This window comes from Halichoerus grypus, chromosome 15 (genome assembly GCF_964656455.1).
Source record: "Halichoerus grypus chromosome 15, mHalGry1.hap1.1, whole genome shotgun sequence".
Taxonomy (NCBI): Eukaryota; Metazoa; Chordata; class Mammalia; order Carnivora; family Phocidae; genus Halichoerus; species Halichoerus grypus.
In genome coordinates, this window is record NC_135726.1 from 49,920,281 (window position 1) to 49,942,977 (window position 22,697).

At 50.7% G+C, this 22,697-nt stretch overlaps 1 protein-coding gene across 7 annotated transcripts in view; it reads right to left on the reverse strand.

Annotated features, from left to right (window-relative positions):
• The window catches only part of XRCC1 (X-ray repair cross complementing 1), a 26,592-nt gene continuing 3,895 nt past the window's right edge, over positions 1-22,697 (reverse strand). The window contains exons 1-17 of one of the 7 annotated variants that reach the window (XM_036107321.2): positions 16,808-17,028; positions 16,263-16,373; positions 6,577-6,757; positions 6,077-6,235; positions 5,106-5,180; positions 4,905-5,010; positions 4,572-4,681; positions 4,386-4,497; positions 3,540-3,795; positions 3,101-3,217; positions 2,818-2,911; positions 2,548-2,680; positions 1,986-2,040; positions 1,752-1,891; positions 764-854; positions 331-406; positions 1-204 (exon numbers count right to left, since the gene is read on the reverse strand). In XM_036107321.2, coding sequence (XP_035963214.1) covers positions 91-204; positions 331-406; positions 764-854; positions 1,752-1,891; positions 1,986-2,040; positions 2,548-2,680; positions 2,818-2,911; positions 3,101-3,217; positions 3,540-3,795; positions 4,386-4,497; positions 4,572-4,681; positions 4,905-5,010; positions 5,106-5,180; positions 6,077-6,235; positions 6,577-6,757; positions 16,263-16,373; positions 16,808-16,842 — 1,965 coding nt within the window. In that variant the 5' untranslated portion in view covers positions 16,843-17,028 and the 3' untranslated portion in view covers positions 1-90. Of the gene's footprint in view, positions 205-330; positions 407-763; positions 855-1,751; positions 1,892-1,985; positions 2,041-2,547; positions 2,681-2,817; positions 2,912-3,100; positions 3,218-3,539; positions 3,796-4,385; positions 4,498-4,571; positions 4,682-4,904; positions 5,011-5,105; positions 5,181-6,076; positions 6,236-6,576; positions 6,774-6,916; positions 7,258-16,262; positions 16,374-16,807; positions 17,029-22,697 lie in introns of those variants that run through there. The other 6 variants (XM_078062727.1, XM_036107324.2, XM_078062728.1 and 3 more) reach the window with 6 other exon arrangements.

Sequence of the window (22,697 nt, forward strand, 5' to 3'; positions counted from 1 at the left end):
TCCAAACCAGGTCACCTTTATTAAGCTCATCTTGTGTGCGCGCGCGTGTGTGTGTGTGTACACGCATGCATACGCATGAAAGCACATACTTTAGGCCTGGGGCACCACCCCATAAAGCTGGTGCGGAAGTAACTTCTGCTTCTCGTTGCAACTGTAGATCCATCGGGGGCGGACAAACACCAAGGAGGGGTTGTCCATCAGGGCCTGCAAGGCGGAGCGGGGTGCATATGGGAACATGTGAGTGAGGAGCGGATGGAGGTGAGTGAGGAGGGGATGGAGGTGACACAAGGACGGGTTGGGTGTCCCTTTCCCTGCCCCTCTGGAACGCACCTCTTCAAAACTGGGGTCCCACTCCTGTGCTGTGATCACAAACTGGACCCTGTCGCTCATGTAGTCCTCAAGCTCCCTGGCAGGAGAAGGAGGGAAGCAGAGAATCAGTGTCCCCTCTCTTGACATCCTGGTCCCCAACCACTCTCCAAGGCTACCTGCGGGCCCCCGTTATTCTCCCCTGTGCCAGCCTTGCCACAGCCACAATACCGAGGGCTCCCACTGCTGCTACGCCTTCCAGAGGCCGGGCCGGGGGGAGCCTCATCTTAGAGAAGAGGAAGAGAGGGAACGCTACTCGTCCAGGGCGGCCGAGCAGAGCGAGCAGGGCCTGTGCCCATCCTGCAGGGCGTGCCCCTTCTCCGTCTTCCCGATCACTTTCCTTCCCACAAGCTAGCACCACCTCTCCCTACCCGCGCCCCCACCCCTGCACACTGACCCATTGAAGGCTGTGACATATCGGCTGAGCTTCCGCCGCTCGTCCCCAGGGAACTCTCCGTACAGGAAGAAGTGTTTGCCCTGGAAGAAGTCTGCAGGGGAGATGGTGGAGGAGGCAAGTGTGAGGCCCCCGGAGTTTCGAAGCCCCAGCCAGGAGCCACAGAACACTCGGAGCAAGATGGGAAGGAGGCCGGTACAGCGGCTGGAGAGGGGTGTTCATGCAACCCTGGCAGAGCCGTCCAGGACAAACGGTGCTTCTCAGCCAGGCCTGTCAGAACCTTTCTGGGAGCTGGGTGTTTTCCAGTACCTTCTCGGGCTCTGACCTTTAGGACGGCTCTTTTCTTTGTTCCATTTTACCATGGTTCTCCAAACCATCAAGTTGCTGATGCCACTTTTGGGGCTTTGAAGGATCAAAGTACTTTCCTGCCCATCACCCACAAGGAGCCGGATGGAAATGGCCTCTTCTAATCGCCACTGACCCTCACCTCTGTTCAGACCCTGGCTGCCCAGCTTCTCCCTCCATGCTCTGCTGGTCAAGGCTCTGACCCCTGCCCCCATCCCATGCCCCCTGCATTCGTGTTGGGGTGACAAACAGCAATGCCATCACCACCTAGGTCGCAACAGAGATCAGTGCCCACATCATCTGTATGCCTGGGTGACCTCCCATTCCAACAAAACCGAACCTGCGGGGCAGGTGAGGGAGGTGCTGTTCGCACTTGGAAAGCCAAAGGGGGTCACACCCGGCAGTGGGCTGTGATGGATGTGGTCACAGCAGGAAGTCGGGGGGGAACAGAGAGGGAAGGCATGAGAGGATGCCTGTTTCCTAAGGCAACAAGAAGGTAGCAGAGGCAGGGAGTATGGGCGAAGGAGGTGGGGAGACAAGTCACAAGTCGTGGGGAGCAGCCACGATCCAAGAGCTGGCTGGGGGGTCACAGCTGAGAACTGAGAAAGACAAATCCCACTTCGGGAGGCAGGGAGGGATTTCCTACCTGGGAGCTCAGGAACTGGCAGGTCGGGAGACTCTGGGGGACCCTCGTTGTCTGTGTTCTCATCTGTGGATCCTGCATACGGGTCCTCACCATTCTCCCCCTGGTCAGGGGGCTGCTTTTGCTCCCTTTGCTTGGCCACCCTGGGAGAGCCAAAGGGGGTGGGGGAAGAGTATGCAGACCAGATCGCCCTCCACCCAAGCCTGCGGCCATCTCGACCCCCAAGCCCCACCATACCTTCTCAGCTCATCCTCGGTATCCCCAGAATCTTCTGCCCCATTGCCCTGTTCTTCTGTAAGTGGAAGCTTAGTCAATGCAAGGCACGTGCTTGGTAACCCTCCCTCCCAGCCTTTTTCCCCAGCACAGATGCAGGCATGCCAACCCCCAACCTCAACTGCCCTCCAGATCCAGTTATCTGGGACCCTCAGCCTTCCCTCCCCCAGATCCATTGTCTGGGATCCAGCCCCTCCTCCCTTAGATGCAGGAGTCTGGGTTGCCAGCCCCCTCCTCCCTCAGACCCAGGAGTCCAGGCCCCCAGGCCCTCCTCCTCCCTCAGACCCAGGAGTCCAGGCCCCCAGGCCCTCCTCCTCCCTCAGACCCAGGAGTCCAGGCCCCTAGGCCCTCCTCCTCCCTCAGACCCAGGAGTCCAGGCCCCCAGGCCCTCCTCCTCCCTCAGACCCAGGAGTCCAGGCCCCCAGCCCCTCCTCCTCCCTCAGACAGCAGTCCAGGCCCCCAGCCCCTCCCCCTCCCTCAGACCTAGGAGTCCAGGCCCCCAGGCCCTCCTCCCTCAGGCTCTGACCTGACTGCTCCCCCTCAGTGTCGGTATCTTCCTGGGGCCCTGGTGAGGCTGGTTTGGTCTCTTCTGGGGTTTTGGGTCTCTGAGGTGAGCTGGGTCCTGCTGCCTGAGGGGGCTTGGTTTTGGTCTGGGGGCGCTGAGGAGGGAGGGGGCAGCATGCGTATGAGTGTGTGTTCCTGCAGAAGGCAGGAGTGGAGAGTCTGGGGTACCACAAGAGACCCATGTCCTCCTCCCACTGCACCCTCCCCCATGCCAGGGCAGGAGGCATAGGACCTTTTGGGGAAGCTTGGGGGCTTCATCCCCGCTGCTGCCGCTGTGGGAGCCCCCTTCATCCTCACTGCTGGAGCTTGGCCCTGCCATGAGATACCTAGGGGAGGAATCCGGCCTCAGACAAACAGCATATCGTGCCCTTCAGGGGAGATGGGGTGGGGGGAGGGTGCTCAGGAAGCCACAGTGACTGGCATGTACTAATCGCTCAGGATGCCTTGGCTTCCAGCTCTGGAAGGGCCCCACTGAAGCCGTCAGGCACTGCAGCCACCCCCAACAGAGACCTCACCTTCGGGAGGGCAGCCGCCGCCGCATTCGGTGACAGTCCAGCACCCACTCTTTCCGCACGATGCGGCCTCCGAGGCCTAGGACCTGGCTGTACTTGGGGGTGTTGGCAAAGGCACAGCTGGTGGGGGAGTAGAAGGGAGGGTGTGGTCAGTCAGGTGGGGTCTGAGCGGGAAAAGGCAAAGAGAGACAGGGACAGGGGCAAAAAGAGAGATGTCAGAGACAGAGAGAAAGAGATGGATATGAGAGAAACAGAAAAAGACATTAGGAGACCAAGGGAAAGATGTAGGAATCAGAAAAAGAGGCAGAGGATACAGAGAAATGAAGAGACAGAGACAGATGGGTAGACAGGCAGACAGGGAGAGAGAGAAAGCAAGATGGAGGAGCCAGAAGGAGAAGGAGAAGCAGTGGGGAGCAAGGAGGGGAGGAGGGCACAGGCCTACATGAGGTGGGTGCTGTCTGGAGTCCAGTCCGGCCGATACTTGGCCCCCAGCTCTAGGGCCTTGTCCCGGAGCTCCGAACGGAAGGGGTTCTGGAAGCCACTCAGCACCACCACCACACCCTGAAGGATCTTCCCCAGCTCCTGCGGGCCAGCTCGGGGTCCCCTGGGCTCAGTGCCTTCTCGGGTCTTCTCTGGCACTGTGCCTCGTGCTGGAGCAGGGACTGTGGTGGTGGCCGGGGTGCGGGTGGGAGCTGACACTGGGGAAGACAAAGAGTGGATTCATTTAGTACTACTGGGACTAAACCCAGCCCTCCTCCCTCAGACCCAGAAGTCCAGGTCCCCAGCCCCTCCTCCCTCAGACCCAGGGGTCCTGCCCCCAGCCCCTCCTCCGTCAGACCCAGGAGTCCAGGTCCCCAGCCCCTCCTCCGTCAGACCCAGAAGTCCAGGCCCCCAGCCCCTCCTCCCTCAGACCCAGAAGTCCAGGTCCTCAGCCCCTCCTCCCTCAGACCCAGGGGTCCTGCCCCCAGCCCCTCCTCCCTCAGACCCAGGGGTCCTGCCCCCAGCCCCTCCTCCCTCAGACCCAGGAGTCCAGGCCCCCAGCCCCTCCTCCCTCAGACCCAGGGGTCCAGACCCACAGCCCCCTCCTCCCTCAGACCCAGGGGTCCTGCCCCCAGCCCCTCCTCCGTCAGACCCAGGAGTCCAGGCCCCCAGCCCCTCCTCCCTCAGACCCAGGGGTCCAGACCCACAGCCCCCTCCTCCCTCAGACCCAGGGGTCCTACCCCCAGCCCCTTCTCCCGCAGGACAGAAGAGCACAGGCCCGTACAAGAACAAGGAAGCCAGCACTCACATTTGGGTCTCTTGACGGCAGGTGGTGAGGGCTGGGCTGATGGTTTGCTGGGCGTCTTCCCTTCTTCTTGGTTCAAATCCAACTTTCTCTTCCCTTTGGGGGACTCCTGAGGCTGAGGGGTTGGGATGAGTTGAGGCCCCTAGCCTCTCTCCGCCCTCTCCACCCACCAGGGTCTGACTACGTCACCTTGGAGGTGCTGCCCACTGCCCTGGACACGGGAGAGGCTGAAGAGGCGGCGCTAGAGGCCTGCAGAGTAGCAGCGGCATAGCTGGGTCCGGCCGGGTCACCGGCTGTGGCTACCGAGGGAGAAAGTGGAGCCAGGGTGAGAGGGCTGGGCCCTGAGAGCCTTCCGCTCCTACCCAGGGGACAGAATGTTGTTCCCAAAGCCCAGTAGTGATCCGGTCAGTCCAGGCCCCCAGCCACCTCCTCCCTCTGACCCAGGAGTCCCTAGGCTCCTCCTCCCTCAGACCTTCATGTTCCAACCCTGGACTCCCTGAGGACTCAAGCTGCCACACTTACCTGGGGAGGTCTTATTGATCCGGCTGAAGAAGAGGGCCCCGGGTCTCAGGGAGTTGGCACCCTCATCCTCCTCCTTCACGCGGAACTGGCCAAGCTTGGTCACCTTCTAAGGTCTCACAAGGTCAGCACAGTGAGTGGCTGTTGGCAGGTGGGGGTGAAGCGGTAGGGAGAAGGCTCTGGGGGTGGGTGGGTAGAGCTTACCTGGGGTGAGGCCTCTGCCTCCTCTTTGTCTGGGGGGCTGTGAAACCGTATAAAACTCAGGCCATAGGGGGAGTCCTGGGAACGGAGGGTGGGGGTCAGGAAGTCTGGCCAAGGACAGAGGCCTGACCCCAAGCCCCTTTCACTTGGCTCTTTCCCTCTTACGGACACACATGTCTAGGGAGGTGCCCAGAGGACAATGATGACAATAATAACATCAAGCTGCTAGTGAGCCCTAACTCTGGGCTGGGCTCAGCTGTGAGCCCTTTACGTGCACCAGCTCCGTGAGCCTCATGGCAAGTGACAGAGGCTGCTGGGGGTCCGAGTGAATCCTCTCCCGCATGCCCGAATTCCTGACCACAGAATGGGAGGGAGCACTGTGTGCCACTTCTGGAACACAGAAATGCTCCAGGCTCTTTCCCACTCTGCCGGCTGGACACAGAGCCTGGGTCCCTGGATGACCGGACAAACATCCCCCAAGACAGGTCCCTGGGTAAGAAGTCTACCTCCACTGTGTGGTGGACATATGTCATGACATACTCAAGTCTTGCTGTTACCAAAGCTTAGCATCCCTACCTCACAGCAACCCTATGAGGAGCAGGAAACTGAGGTCAGAAAGGTTAAGTCACTTGCCCAAGGTCACACAGCTAAGAAGTGGTGGACCCAGCGTCTGACTCCAGATCCCGTGATGGTAACTGTTAGACTGCTCCTCTGCCAAGACAGCTGCGCCCTTTCCCCATTCCCCTCTGAGATCCTGCAGTTTGCCCTTCCCAGACATCCTCTAGGGAATGAAGCATCACCTATGGGAAGGATTGCAAACCCCTTCAGAGGCCTCTGGGACCCAGTCTCCTCCGAATCCCCTGGGGAGATCAGCTGCCCCATCCTCCCAGCCCTCTAGGACTCAATGCTGGCCCCTCACCTCTCTCCTTGCCCAGGACCGAGGACCCTGCACCCCCAGTTCCCACCCCAGGTACCTTGCTGTAGGGCTGGCTGCAAACGATTTTGACGCGGTCCCAGCGCTTCTCCGCTGCTGCCCGGACCAACTTGTCGGGCCCAAAAATGCGAACACGGTTGGGGTTTGAGCCACTGCGGCTCTCGGAAGGGGACATAAAAGATGAAGTGACCAGCAGGACCTGGAAGAAGGAACATTGAAGGAGAACCAGGGCTGGCTGCCTTAAATGACACCTCCTGGGGCCGGGAAAAAAGCAGGGGCCTGAGCAGGGCTTAGGGAGTCGCCAGACCCAGCCTGCACCTCCGCATGCCTCAACGCCTCTCTCTTCTCTTGCTTCTGGACCTCAGGTCAGTTCCTCCCTGACACAGGCCCCAGAGGGATCCCTCCACTTCCAGGTCTAAATAAACCCCCTCCAAATTCTTTCACAGGGTCTCCTCTGTCTGGCCATAGAGCCCGCTACACAGCCTTAAAGAACCCTCCCAGCGGAGAATAATCACAGTGACTGGCATAATGTTCAAACACCTTTTGGAAATGCACAGCTGAGTTCACGGAAAGCAGAGGAAGTATCGGGGAGGCCAGACGTGAGAGAGCGGAATCCAGAGAGCTAGGAGAGCTGCACCTGTTATAAGTGATTCTCTTGGGGCTCAGCGCTGGGATGCTGGGCGGGGACATGGCTGCCTCTTCGACTGCTCCTTCTCGGGCCCTGCCAGTAGGGGGAGCTATGGAGAGGCCGCGAGGCAAAAGGAGGGAGGAGGGATGTGCTCCCCGCTTCCTGAGGCTCCAGTGAGCATCACCCCTGGTGTGCTTCTGCAGCAGCCCCTCCCCAGGGCAGCCAGCGAATCTGGTTTCAGCGTCTTATCACCTGCGGAGCTAGCGTCATCCGGCCGCTCTCAGGGATTCCAGCGCCAGCTCCTCAGGGTCTGAGTTTCAGCTCTGTGGAACCCCACTTCCGAGCTTCTAAGCATCAACGTTTCAGGAATTCCAACAATATCGCTGTTTCCCCGACCCCAGGCGTGGCAGCTGCTCGCCGCATTACTCCTTCACCACACCTCGGTCTTCTTGCCTCTCGGGTTCAATACGTAGCTGCTAATTCTTTAGGTTAAATTCTCGGTTTCAATAACTGGTGTGGTTTCAGTCTCTTGGCAGGACCCTGACTGATAGGGTGGGTGGCACTGAGGTTGGTGTTTGCCAGGGCTGCTGACTCTGGGTGCCAGAGAATGTAATTTTAATGGGTGGCGGGGGGGGGGGGGCGGGTAGTGGAGACGGGAACAGAAGACAAAGCCCGGGCTCCAGGCAAGGAAGAAGAGTAGCTCAGAGACCATCACCAATTCACACGGAGCTTAGCCCCCTCAAAGGGCAACACCCTCTGTGAGTAAATTAGGGGAAAATGTGCCTTGTGGAGTGAGTCAGTGGGAGGCCCTCGCTCTGGAGGACAACAGAGAAAACATGAAAACTGCTCTGGAGGAATCCTAAGCACAAGTCTGTACTCTCAAGGATTTGGAGCAAAAAATTCATATGAGCTATCTGCATGGAAAAACCCAAGCGGAAGACTTTAAGTGGTCCTGATGTGGGAAACAAAGGCAGGAAAAAAATTATTAAATTTCCTTACTCCCTACAGCCCATTGACAAGTCCTTGAAACGGGCAGAGTGACAGTCCTCTAGGGACTCAGCTGCCTCGATGTTAATACTTTGCTAAGGGCAAAAGGCAATCTTAGCCTGACCCCTAGGATCCTGTAAATCTACTTTAACATACAAAAATTCCTTTGGAAACTTCCTTTATCTCTACTCCCCAAGATACATGTTGGCAATCATCCTCCAAGCATATGACCCACCGATATACATCTGAAGAGTCTCATGACAGAGTTTTTACTAAAATAAATGACCTTTTCCTAACAATAGCTAGCCTCCTCAGGATCCTGGAAACCTTGTTTCCAAAATAACTGGGAGGCTTACGCTCTCCCTAACCCCTTCCGAACTTGAAAGTATATATTGGGCCACTCCTCATGACCCCAGTGCAGCTCCTTCTGCCCCAGGGTCCTGTCCCTGTGCTTTAATAAAACCATCTTTTTGCACCAAAAACATCTCAAGAATTCTTTCTTGGCCGTCAGCTTTAAACCCTAACATTTTTCCCACAGCAGACCCATGTATACAAGATCACCTGACACCGTGGCAGATCCTCTTTGGAGGAATGTACTTCAAACCAAGTCCTCAGAGATTTCCCACAGACACATTCCTAAAGAACAGAGGTTAATACACACACACACACACACACACACACACACACACACACACAAAACCATGAGGCATATGGAAACAAGCAGCAGAAACCACAAACTGCAGACTCAGACTCACGAAGGCTGCATACACTGAAATTCTCAAACACACAATATAAAAGTATATTTAATAGTTTAAAGAAATAGGGGCGCCTGGGTGGCTCAGTCGTTAAGCGTCTGCCTTCAGCTCAGGTCATGATCCCAGGGTCCTGGGATCGAGCCCCACATCGGGCTCCATGCTCCGCAGGAAGCCTGCTTCTCCCTCTCTCACTCCCATTGCTTGTGTTTCCTCTCTCACTGTGTCTGTCTCTGTCAAATAAATAAATAAAATCTTTAAAAAAAAAAAAAAAGTTTAAAGAAATAAATGGAGTTCCTGATGGTACGATGAAGGGACAAATGAGAATCAAATGGACCAGGCCATTCTGAAAAAGTGGAAGAGCTGTCTGCCCAACACTAAGGGATAAACCATGATTGGTCCAAGCCATGCAATTAATTCCCTCTGCCAATGGCCAGTCGGGGTCGGGCACATGACCCAGCTGGCCAATGTGATGGTAAGAGGAAGGCTGCTGGCGCCTTCTGCAAAAGATCTTCCTTCCTCATTACTGAGAAACAGGATGGAAGACAGCCACTGAACTCCTGCCATTCCACTTCCTCCAATCCCTGCTTTGGGCGCTACTAGGTGATGGATGGAACAGCAGCAATCCTCTTGTAACTGTGCGGACAAGTCCAAAGAATCAAGAGGTGCCAACCAAGCACCCCGACTGCCAGATCAACTCTGGGTCTGCCTAATGCCGGACTTCCTTCCCAAGGAAACAATAAATATTCTTACGCAGTGAGCCAATTTGAGTTGGCTATGTTCTGTTTTACTTTGTGTTTTCTCACAGACATGCTGTGAACTTTGGTGAAATCAGAAAAGAAAGCCTTTTGCTGAGAAAAACATTGAATCTAACTATTGGCCTCTTTGTGCTCAGCTCTGATTATGAAGAGGAAACAACAAAGACAAAGACAATTCTACAGAAAGAAAGCTGTCTCCCTGGCCTTGACTTGTTTATAAAAGGCCTGATTTTGAGCCGACAGGGGAGCTGATTTGATCACCCAGTGACAACAATGAAGGGGCAATGCGAACTATGGCGGGCAGCTGCTACCCATACCACAAGGTAGATGTCCTCACTCCTCCCGTTCGTTGGAAAAAGAAAACAACTCTAGTTACCAGACTTTTATTATCCGACACTGTATTTAAGGTTCTAGGGCTAAACCTTTATTCCCTAGACTATGTTAACTTTGAAAGCTTATGTATTTCCCTTGTAGAATTTGGAGGAGGAAGAAAAGAACAGGTTGATCTTGTAGGAAATGGTATTAGTTATTACACGAGGTGCCTTACACTTGATTTGTACAGGCAACCCCAATGTGGACCAGCCCTGCTCTGCCCCTCAATTTCATTTTCTTTTTCTTTTTTTTAAAGATTTTATTTATTTATTTGAGAGAGAGAATGAGAGAGAGAGAGAGCATGAGAGGGGGGAGGGTGAGAGGGAGAAGCAGACTCCCCGCTGAGCAGGGAGCCCGACGCGGAAATCGATCCCGGGACTCCAGGATCATGACCCGAGCCGAAGGCAGCCGCTTAACCAACTGAGCCACCCAGGCGCCCCTCAATTTCATTTTCTTTCTGGACTCCTCCAGCCCCATCTGGTCTCTGGGTGGAAGCTAAACAACACGAGTCCCAGGGTCTTTTTTTTTTTTAAGGTTTTATTTATTTATTTGACAGAGAGAGAGAAAGAGAGAGCACAGGCACGGGGAGTGGGAGAGGGAGAAGCAGACTCCCTGCTGAGCAGGGAGCCCGACGCAGGACTCAATCCCAGGACCCTGGGATCATGACCTGAGCCAAAGGCAACCACTTAACCGACTAAGCCACCGAAGCATCCCCCAAGTCTTTAATTCAGTCTTGGTTAGCAGTTATAATAAAAATGCAGGACTCCAGCAGAAGTTTAATCAAAATTCTTGAAAGAATGGGAGACTTTTGGGCATCGGCATTTTCAGAATTTGAAAAGATAAAGCCTCGACTAACCATTCCACCTTGCTAGACAGATAAGAGGGCGAATAATAAACATTCACCTATAAAGATATGATAAAACTGTAACTAAAAATGCACTTATTCAGTTGTCATCATTACAAATAGAATTTTGATCCAAATCTGTTTGCCAAGAACAGAGAATTTTTTTAATAGTCCCCAAAACTGCTGACTTTGTTAAAACAGTTAACAAGCAGGGTTTCTGGGACTGGGTGACTCTAGTGCTTAGGGAGCCTCTGTAAATAAACCCAAATCTAAGCCAGAGTCAGAAAATGAAATGCAAACACAATGAATCATAAACAGCCAACTAAATTTCTCAAGTCTGAGAAAATGAAATTCAAGAACCACTATTCTAACAGCCAAATAACTAGACTTTCCCAAACAAGACAACTGTTTAAACTCTAGCCAATTAAACCATGTCTTTGGTTTGCTTCAGCGTCTTCTCTATAAAAACCTCTGCCCTAGCCTGCCCACAGAACACCCCTAATCATTTTCAGTTTGAGCCCCCGATTTGAATTGTTTGTTCAAATAAACCTTCAAAATTTCATGTGCTTCAGTTTTTTTTACAACTTATATAACCTTGAGAATGAGAATGTTTGCCAAAGGAAAACCGCATTTGTGAAAATGTACCTCACAGATGAGAAAAAGCACTTGACAAAATTCCACGCACGTTCATGAAAAAAGCTCTAAACAAAGTAGTCTAGAGAAGAACGTCCTCAACCTGACAACACACATCTATAAACAAGTCTCCAGCTGACATTGTATTTCATGGTGAAGACTCACCACTTTGCCAGTAAGATCAGGAACAAGACAAGGATGTCTTACTCTCACCACCTCTATTTGACACTGTACTAGAGATACTAAGTGTGATAAAATGAGAAAAAGAAAAAAAAAAGCATAAAGATTAGAAAGAAAGAAAACTGTCTTTATTCACATACAATGTGATTGTCTATGTAAAAAAAAAAAAATCCCAAGGGATCTACACAAATCCCATGGGATTCTCCCATAAAAATTAATAACTAAATTTAGCAAGGTCACAAGATACAAGGTCAAAATATAAATATCAATTTTATTTTTATTATGCTATCAACAACTGGGAAATGAAATTTAAAAACATATCATTCAGGGGCACCTCGGTGGTGCAGTTGGTTAAGCGTCTGACCCTTGGTTTCGGCTCAGGTCGTGGTCTCAGGGTCATGAGATCGAGCCCCATGTCAGGCTCCCTGCTCAGTGTGGAGTCTACTTGAGATTCTCTCTCCCTCTCCCTTGGCTCCCCCCAAATAAATAAATAAATATTAAAAAATGTATCACTCAAATAGCATCAATAATTTAGGCAAGAATCAATAACAGATGCTGAAACTAGTGCATACAAGTTTGTGGAGTAACAAGGTATTTATATAGCCTCAAAGTATTTCCCCATAATACTTATTCATTACAAAGGGCAAAACAATAATTTTACAGTGAATGAGCCTGGCCCTCACCACCTTAACAAAAGGACCCAAGTTACCACCATCAGTAATAGAGCAAGTCAGTGGCATGTGCTCCGATCTGATGCACCGAGAAAAACACAACATTACTTCTGTGGTGTTCTGGCCAAAGGTGTACAGCCTACATGTAATCATCAGGAAACATCATTTTGTACAATGAGTGATATTTTACAAAGTCACTGACCTCTATCATTCCAAAATGTGAGTGGCATAAAATGACAAGAAAGTCACGAGAACTGTTCCCAGGGAAAGGAAACCAAGCAGACATGACAAATCAATGCAATGCATGATTCTGAATTTTCTTTTGCTATTAAGAACATTATTGGGCTGATGAAGAAAATCTGAATAAGGTCTGAGATCACATGACAAAGTACTATATAAAGGTTAGTTTCCTAATTTTGATTAATTGTACTAAAATTAAGTAAGAGAATGTCTGTCTTTTTAGGAAATATCCACTGTAGTGAATAGGGATAACGCAAAATCACGTATGCAACTTACTTTCAGTTCAGTAAAAAATATGTACCTATGTGTTAACATTTGGGGAATCTGAGTGAAGATTATAAGGGAATCCTTTGTACTACTTTTGCAACTTTTCTGTAAGTCTGGAATAAATGAAGTTATTGACAAGCTGGTTTTATAATTTACATGAAAATAAATGCTAAGGATCTAGAATAGTTAAAGAGACTATTGAAGACCAAAATTGGAAGTCCAACACAATCTGATTTCAGTATTTACTATTAAGACAGTGTGGTATTGGCACAAAGATAAACATACATATCAATGAAACAGAATAGAGTACAGAAATAAACCTACACATATATGATCAATTAATTTGCAATAGAAGAGCCAAAACAATTCAGTGGGAAAAGGAAAATCCTTTTTTTTTTTTTTTTTAAGATTTTATTTTTAAGTAATCTTTACACCCAATGTAGGGCTCAAACTCACAACCCTGAGATCAAGAGTCGCATGCTCTACTGACTGAGCCAGCCAGGCACCCCAAGAAAATATTTTTTTAGAGTATTTTTAATAAACATTAAAAAACAAAACAAAAACAGGAAAAAAAGGACCTTGTCCTCTACTTCACACAATATACAAAAATTCATTTGAGATGGATCAGAGATCTAAATGTAAAATCTAAAATTATAAAGCTTCTAGAAAAAAACACAGAAGATGGTGGCAGGCAGAATCATGGTGCCCCGAAGAGCTCCATGTGCTACTCCCTGGCACCTATGAATATAGCAAAAGAGACCTGGCAGATGTGATTAAGTATCTTGAGATGGGGAGATAAGCCTGGGTTATCCAGGTGGGCCCAGTATCATCACAAGGGTCTTTATAAGAAAAAGCGAGGCAGGAGAGTCGGAGTCACAGAAGTGAGGATGGAAGCAGATGTTAGAGTACTGTCATCGCTGCCTTTGAAGATAGAAGGGGCCACAGGCCAAGAATGCAGGCGGCCTCTAGAAGTTGTGGTAGGTAAGGAAATGGATCCTCCCCTAGGGCCTCAGGAAGAAACCCAGCCTTGCTGACACTAAGATTTTAGCCCACTGAGACTGATTTTGGACTTCTGACCTCTAAAGCTGTGAGACAGTAGGTTTGTGTTACAGTTTTAAGCCACTGAGTTTGTGGTCATTTGTAATAGCAGCAATAAGAAATTAGTACAGGGAATATCATTATGACTTTGGGACAGGCAAATATTCCTTACAGAACACAAAAGGCACTCAGCAGTAAAAAAGAAAAAAGTAAAAAAAAGAAAGCAGTAAAAAAAAAAAGAAAAAGGAAGGAAGGAAGAAACTTAAAAAAAAAAAACCTTGATCGATTGGACTTCATCAGCTCCATCAAAAGGCACTGTTAAGATAATGGAAAGGTAAGTACCTGGACCGTGATGAGCACTGAGTGAGGTACAGAAATGCTGAATCATTACATTGCACACCCGAAACTAGTATAACACTGTATGGTAATTATACTTTAATTAAAAAAATTTTTTTTTAAGATAATGAAAAGGCAAGTCACAGACTGGGGGAAAAATCTGCAACACATGTATCTGAAAAGAAAAAATAAATAAACAAACCCATGCATGACAAAAAGATGTACAACCCAATAAAAAACAAGCAAAAGACCTGAACAGACACTTCATAAAATAAGATAAATGAATACTAGTAAGTCCGTGAAAGGTAACACGATGTCACATTACTTGTCAGGAGAATGCAACTTAAAGCCATAATAAAATACCACCACGTGGGACGCCTGGGTGGCTCAGATGGTTAAGCATCTGCCTTCGGCTCAGGTCATGATCCCAGGGTCCTGGGATCGAGCCCCACATCGGGCTCTGTGCTCAGCAGGGAGCCTGCTTCTCCCTCTCCCTCTGCCTGCCTGTCTGCCTACTTGTGATCTCTCTCTCTCTCTCTCTCTCAAATAAATAAATAAAATCTTAAAAAAAAAAACAACCACCACCACGTGCCATCTGAATGGCTGAAATTTAACAAGTTAACAACTGGCAACATCACGGACAGGTAAGGATACGGGGCAACTACAACTCTCAGCTTCTGCTGAAGAAAACATAAAACAGTACAACCACTTTGGAAAACGGTCAATGTCCAATAAGGTTAAGACATACATCTACCCTAAGACAACGCAATTGCACTCTTAGGTATTTACCCAAAAGAGATCTCCATGCAGAGGCTTGTACAAAAATGTTCACAGCAGCTTTCTTCATAATCGTCAAAAAGTGGCAACAGCCCAGGTGCCCATCCACGAGAGAATGGAAAAACAAATTGTGGTCTCTGCCTGAGGTGAATGCTACTCGGCTGACATGCAATATGGAAGAATCTCAAAAACACAGGACATTGACTGAAAAAAGCCAGCCACAAAAAGAGTACATACTGTAAAATTCCATTTATATGAAATTCTACGACAGGCAAAGCTAGTCTGGAGTGACGGAAGAGACCAGAGGATGCCTGAGCTGGCGAGGGTGGGGGGGCGGGGAATGACTGCAAAGGGGTGCAAGGGACCTCCCCGGGATGCTGGCAAGGCTCCACGTCTTGACTTGGGGGCCGGTTACACAGGTATACAGTCGTCAGAGCTCCTCGGCCCGGACACTAAGATCTGTGCATTTTATTGTTTGCAAAATACACTTCAACTAAAAACAATTTCTCACTGCAAGGAAAAAAACTCATCTTGTAAGAAACTGGTTTACTGTTTACTTAAAATTATAAACTTGCTTTTCCAAGTAGGTTTATTTCTACCCCAAAACATTTTGTGGATTAGCCAGCTGGTTAACTATGATGTCACCAACCCAGCTCTAATGAATTCAACCAGTAAGAAAAGGATTGTGCCAACTTTTAAAATATTTGTAATAGAGCAGGGCGCCTGGGTGGCTCAGTCAGTTAAGTGGCCGACTCTTGATTTTGGCTCAGGTCATAGTTTCAGGGTCCCGGGATACAGCCCCACATCCGGCTCCAAGCTTAGCAGGGAGTCTGCTGGAGATTCTTTCCCTCCCCCTCTGCCCCCCCGCTCCTCACGCTCACATTCTCTTTCTCCCAAATAAATAAATCTTCAAAAATAAAATAAAATAGGGGCGTCTTGATGGTTCAGTCGGTTAAGCGTCTGCCTTCAGCTCAGGTCGTGATCCCGGGGTCCTGGGATCGAGCCCATGTCAGGCTCCCTGCTTAGCGGGGAGCCTGCTTCGCAGGGAGTCTGCTTCTCCCTCTCCCTCTGCCCTTCCCCCCGCGCTTGCTTTCTCTCTCTCTCTCAAATAAATAAAACCTTTAAAAAATAAATAAAATAAATAAAATAAAATATCTTTAATAGAGCAAAAGGCATTCTTTCTTGTCAACATTTGTCCCATATAAAGTGACTAACAGGGGTGCCTGGGTGGCTCAGTTGTTAAGCGTCTGCCTTCGGCTCAGGTCATGATCCCAGGGTCCTGGGATCGAGCCCTACATCGGGCTCCCTGCTCAGCGGGAAGCCTGCTTCTCCCTCTCCCACTCCCCCTGCTTGTGTTCCCTCTCTCACTGTGTCTCTCTCTGTCAAATAAATAAATAAAATCTTTAAAAAAATAAAAAAAAAATAAAGTGACTAACAGAGGCATCCCAAACAATGCGGAATCTCGATTTGCCAGGACATCTGTGAGAACCTCTAGGACCACAGAAAAGCAGGTTTGCCCTCAAGCAGTGGCTGCCTCTTAGACCAAACAAGTGTGCCCGGTTGTTCACGGCCCCCTCCCCGAAGCAAACGTGGGTCTCTGCCCTGGTGTGCGGTTTATCACCTGTGCCTGCTCCTCCAGGGGGCAGAGGGCAGTGGGACTCACCCAGGAGGCCCTGGCGGGAACGGGGCTGAGGGCACCTGGGGCAGGGATCAGCATGGGGCTCATCTTGAAGCCCTGCTTACCTCGTAGTCTTGCTCCCCAGCCCCTGCAGCCGAGCTGCCCACCAGCACCTCCACGAAGGCCGAGCCGTCATTGCCGATGTCCACGCTGTGTATCTGTTCCTCCTTCTCCAGCTGTGGGAGGGGAAAGCCCACTGTCAGGGCCTGCTCTGCCCCTGGCCTCACTGTGGGCCCTCAGGAGAGGTCTGACCCCCAGCTGGGCTGCCACGTCCCCTCGCAATGTCAGCTCTGTGACAGTGGGAACCAGGGTAAGGGGTGTCACCGTGTCCCCCGCGTGTAGCACAGGGCATGGCCCAGAGGTCGGAGCTCAGGAGATCTTCCCTGGATGAATGCATGAGCCCCCATGCTTGCCTCCCCAACACCTCCAGACTCCGCCAGATCGGTGTGGAACCCGCTGCCATGGAGCTCTCCGTGGTAGCACCTGCCAGGGTTCCAACTTCATTCAAATAATCATGCACACAAATGGCACATCTGTCCCCTCTCCCCCCAGTCACACAGGACTCTGAGGAAGCTCCCCCCGGGTAGGGGCCTGGTGTGGTTTTGCTCACCATGGCTTCCTGGGTTTGAATCCCAGCTCTGCCATACACTAGCGAAATGGCCTTGTCAGCCAGTCTCTTGGAGCCTCAGTATCCTCATCTGTAAAATGGGGATAATCACCAAATCCAGGAGTATACACACGAATACTATGGCCACACTGCACAGCATGTAGTAGACACTCTGCCCCGGTCAGTCAGGAGGCACTGTTAGTCAATGCTCCATAACTACTTTCTAAAGGAAGGAAAGAGCTATCTATGTGGAGGAAGGCTCCCCGAAAAAGGGTCTGCCATTCCCGTCTTGACAGTTAAAGGCACAGAAAGCCGTGTGGGGGGGGAAGGCAGTTAGGAACGGATGATGCAAGTCGGCTCTCCAGTTCGGGGCTCTTCTCTTTGGCTTCTAGAATGACAAGTTATTACAGCACTCAAAGGTACCTAGTCCACCGCCCCCAGGAGCATCTGATGCTCCAGTCGGCCCTGTCACTCGCCCAGACTTCGCCTACACGCCGCCACAGAGACATCCCTACAGGGGAGGAAGGAGCCTGGACTTGGGGTAGACGAGCCTGGGTTCAAATCCAGCCCTGCCATTTCTAAGCTGAGCAAGCCCAGGGCCCTGCAACCTCTCTGAGCGGCGGTTTTCTTCCGTGTGGGATGGGCGGGCTGTCCTTATAACCCTCCTCCTGAAAAGAGCTGAGATGACTCACGAAAATAACAGCCACAGTAACACCTGCAGCGAACAACTGAAGTGCTCACGTCGTACCGGACACGCAATACGTGCATCTCCTCTCCTCACAATGGCTCACTTAACACGCGAGCGAACAAAGGCAGGAAGCGGTTATGTAACTTCCCCAAGGTCGCACAGCTGGTGAGTGGCAGAGCCGGGCCTGCAGCCCAGGGAGGCTGGCTCAAGTCCACGCGTGCTCCTCCACCCCATCACGGGCACGCTGGAGAAGGAGGCGGTGCTGAGGGAAGGGGCTTCCCATGGCAGAGCCAAGCTGGCCTCCTGACGGCTCCCCCTGCCTCCACAGCTCTGAGCCCTGGGACGGTGTGCGGTGCTGCCCAGGTACACAGGTCCTAGTCTGACTTCTCAGCCTCCTGCCACACTTGATGGCTCCCCTCCAGCCACGCCAGCCTTCCTTCCATCCCAAGAGCACAATGGCTCCTTTCCACCACAGGGCCTTTGCACCTGCCATCCCCCCTGCCTAAACCACTCTTATTTTTCTTCAGTTATCACCACTTAATTATGTAACTACACTTTTTATTTGCATCTCTGGCATCTGTTTCCCCCACCAGACTTTTAAGCTCCATGAAGGCAGAGACAATATCTAAGTCATTCCCCACTGTGTTGTGAATGCCGAACAGTGTCTGGTCCTTCCCAGCTCTGCTTACTTAGTCTGTGTGACCCTGGAGCAAAGAGTTTCATTTCACCCCTTGTGTCTCAGTTTCCTAACCTATAAAATGGGCACAGTGACAACTTCGAACTCAGAGAGTCATTGTGAAGATTCAAATGAGGGATACATAAGAAGCCCCTGGAATAGTGCCTGCCACAGAGCAAACACTCCTAAATGTCAGCGGACACTGTTCCCACAGGAACTTCAATACGTTCCTGATGGATGGATGGACAGATGGACGGGAAGCGCCTAGTAACCATTTGCTGAAGGAACCAATGCCCCGAGTTGTAACTCGGGCTCTGCCCTTCCTGACCAAGTGGCTTTGGTGAGGCACTTGCCTCAGTGTCCCCATCCTTTCACAAAGGAATCATCGTGGCCAACACTTTCAGATTCTCACTGTGTGCCGGGGGCCTGGTGTATTCGTGTCCCACTGCTGCTGTAACAGATGACCGCAAACTCACTGGTTAACAACAATACCTCTTACAGATCTGGAGGTCAGAAGCCTAAAACTTGGGGGGCGCCTGGGTGGCTCAGATGGTTAAGCCTCTGCCTTCGGCTCAGGTCATGATCCCGGGGTCCTGGGATCGAGCCCCGCATCGGGCTCCCTGCTCCGTGGGAAGCCTGCTTCTCCCCCTCCTTCCTGCTCGAGCTCTCTCTCACTATCTCTGTTTCTCTCAAATAAATAAATAAAATATTTAAAAAAAAAAAAAAAAGAAGCCTGAAACTTGGTCTCACAGGGCTTCAATCCAGGTGTCAGCGGGGCTGCATTCCTTCTGGAGGTTCTAGGGGAGAATCTGTTTCCTTGCCCTATTTCCAGCTTCTAGAAGCCACATGTGTTCCTCAGCTTGTGGCCCCTTCCTCCGCCTCCAAAGCCAGCGACGGCATCACTCCGGCCTCTGTTTCCCTCTTCATGTCTCCTTCTCTGGTTGGCCTGCCTCCCTCTTTCCTTATAAGGACCCCTGTGAGGATGCTGGGTCCCCTCCTATCCTCCAAATAACCCAAGCTAATCTCACTACCTCAAGATCCTTAACTTCACCACGTCCATAGAGTCCCCTCTGCTGTGTAAAGTGACACATTCCCAGGTTCTAGGGATCAGGACGTGGATGTCTTTTAGAGGCCATGACTCTGTCTATCACGATTGGCTAAGCTCTTCGTGGGCCGGGCATCCATGAATCCTCACCTCACAACTACCTTAGAAGGAAGGGTCTGGTACTCTCCCGGTGTTACAGATGGGCAAAGAGGCTCAGACACGTTAAAGAAATAGCTCACATGTCACACGTGGCTAATGATGGAGAGAAATTTGACCCAGCAGCTGCCTGCCTACAGCCCCACACTCCTTCTCAACTCCCCTATTTCAACCCTCGAGGTAAAAAGCCAACATCTTTACCTTTCCCACGTGACAAAGCACAAGGCTCAATCTGTATTGTGAGTGAATGATTTTTTTTTGCATATATTAACTACTTGTACTTTAAACACGCACAGGTACTGCCTTGTATTTCTTCTTTGTGATAAAGAATTTCCGGCCACAGTGTTCACATATCGAGACAACCCAAACGTCCATCAATTTATGAGCGGACATGCAGCGTGCGGTGTATCCACGTGATGGAACAGAAAAGGCTGACACACAGGACAACACATAGGAATCTCGGGTGTATGCTCGGTAAGAGAAATCAGACACAAAGGTCATAGCGTATGATCCTGTCTATGTGAAAGGTCCAGAACAGACAAATCTACAGAGACAAAAAGTGGATCAGTGGTTGCCGGGGGGCAGCTTGGGCAGCGGAGGGAACAGGGAGGACTGCTGAATGGTGATGGGGTTTCTCTGGGCGATAAAAATGTTCTCGACTAGTGGCAGTGACTGCAGAACGCTGTCGAGATGCCAAGACCCACTGAACTGTACGCTTTACATGGCTGAGATGGTGAATTTCATGGTATGTGAATTTTATCTTAAAAAAAAAAAAATTGGGGCGCCTGGGTTACTCAGTCGTTAAACGTCTGTCTTCGGCTCAGGTCATGATCCCAGGGTCCTGGGATCAAGCCCCATGTCGGGCTCCCTGCTCAGCGGGAAGCCTGCTTCTCCCTCTCCCCCTCCCCCTGCTTGTATTCCCTCTCTCGCTCTCTCTCTGTCAAATAAATAAATAAAATCTTAAAAAAAAAAAAAAAAAGCGAGGTGACCAGCCTCAGTTGGTTAATCGTCTGACTCTTGATCTCAGCTCAGATCTCAATCTTAGGGTTGTGAGTTCAAGCCCCACGCTTACTTAAAAAAAAAAGTAAGTGTTCAGCGTCAGCGGATAGGAGACGAGCTCAAGCATGAAATGCCGGTCATCCGTGGCCAGGTTCATGTGCACCTTTCTCAGGAAGACATAACTCACGACAGGAAAACAAATGGGGCTGGGAAGGCTCGCAAAGTTCCTGAGAGACATTTTGTTAAAAAATTGTTCCACGTCCAGGAAAGGCAAGGTTATGCACCATTTAAAGGAATCAGGTAGGGGCGCCTGGGTGGCTCAGATGGTTGGGCATCTGCCTTCAGCTCAGGTCATGATCCTGGGGTCCTGGGATCAAGCCCCACATCGGGCTCCTGGCTCAGTGGGAAGCCTGCTTCTGCCTCTCCCACTGCTCATGCTCTCTCTCTCTCTATGTCTCAAATGAATAAATAAAATCTTTAAAAATAAATAAATAAATAAATAAATAAAGGAATCAGGTAGAACTTTACCCCATGCCACTGGATCTCCAAGATCTATTGTTATTTGAAAGAAAGCAAGGGGGGAGAACGGTGCATATACTATGTACTTGGTGGAAGAGGTGGACAAACTTGTTTATGGGTGTTCAGTGACCCAGGAGGGCCACGTGAGAAACTGCCAACAGTGGCTGCCTATAGAGGGAACAGGACAGGGTGGAAACAAGCAGGGAGAGGGGGGTGTAAACCCTTTTGTGCCTTTTAAATTTTGCACCATATACATACAATACTCATTCAAAAAGTTAATAAAACTGGGGCGTCTGGGTGGCTCAGTTGGTTAAGCGTCTGCCTTCGGCTCAGGTCATGATCACAAGGTCCTGGGATCGAGCCCTGTCAGGGACCCTGCTCAGCGAGGTGTCTGCTTCTCCCTCTCCATCTGTCCCTCCCCCTGCATATGCTCTCTCTCTGTCAAATAAATAAATAAAATCTTTATTTAAAAAAAAGTTAATAGGGGCACCTGAGTGGCTCAGTCGTTAAGCGTCTGCCTTCGGCTCAGGTCATGATCCCAGGGTCCTGGGATCGAGCCCCACATCAGGCTCCCTGCTCGGCGGGAACCCTGCTTCTCCCTTTCACACTCCCCCTGCTTGTGTTCCCTCTCTCGCTGTGTCTCTCTCTGTCAAATAAATAAATAAAATATTTTAAAAAAAATAAAAATAAATTAAAAAATAAAATAAAAAAAAGTTAATAAAACTGCAATGGTATTCTCCAGCTATGGAGTACTACACAGAAATGAAAACGAGCCATCCACAGCTACACCCACCAATGTGGATCAGCGTCACAAACATCAGGGGCGCCTGGGTGGCTCAGTCGGTTAAGCGTCTGCCTTCGGCTCAGGTCATGGTCCTGGGGTCCTGGGATCGAGCCCCACATCAGGCTCCCTGCTCGGAAGGGGAGCCTGCTTCTCCCTCTCCCTCTGCCTGCCGCTCCCCCTGCTTGTGCTCCGTCTTTCTCTCTGTCAAATAAAATCTTTAAAAATAAAAAAAGGCACAAACATCAGGCTGAGTGACAGCAGCCACAGACGTCTATCCTGCGTGCTTCCATCTATATAAAATTCAAAAAGAGGCAAAACGAATCTGTGCTACTAAAAATCAGGACGGTTGCTACCCTGTGGGGCGCAGGGACAGGAAGGAACGCAGGGGGCCTGGGGCCCGGGCCCGTTCTGTGACTCGGATGTGGATGGGGTGTAGATGGGGAGTACGTGGCTTGCAGTCTGTGAGGATTCACTGAACAGTGCGCTTTGTGGTACACCTGTTACACATCAAATAAGCGAAAAACAATTGAAAACACCACGAGGGCAAACTGAACGGTTAGAAAGCCACTGAAAAACCACCACAAAACGTGCGCCACCCTGCTGTTAAGCATTTCTTCTAAAGAACGCATGTCAGCGGGGCACCAGAGCTACCTGGACCTCGTCCCAGCCATGCCCTCCGGCCCAGGAGCGGTTAGCCAAGAAGCTGGAACTCCCCTCCTGGGAGCAGCTGATGGGTTATCCTCGGAGCCTCCGTCAGCTACTGCAAACAAAAAAGGTGCGTGTGGCCGTCACGAGCAGAGGGTTGAACCCTGTGTGGCAATCCAGATGTTGCATAACATGGTTGGGAGGAACACTCCACAGATTAACCCACACGCATCTGTGTCCGGAAATGTCTGCCTTTCCACTCACTTGACAAGAACCAGAATTAGCATTAGATGAATCTGGAGTCGCCCTGAATCCTGGCCATTGCCAAATGCAATCAGATTGCCCAAAGTGGAGGCGCCTGGGTGGCTCAGTCGTTAAGCG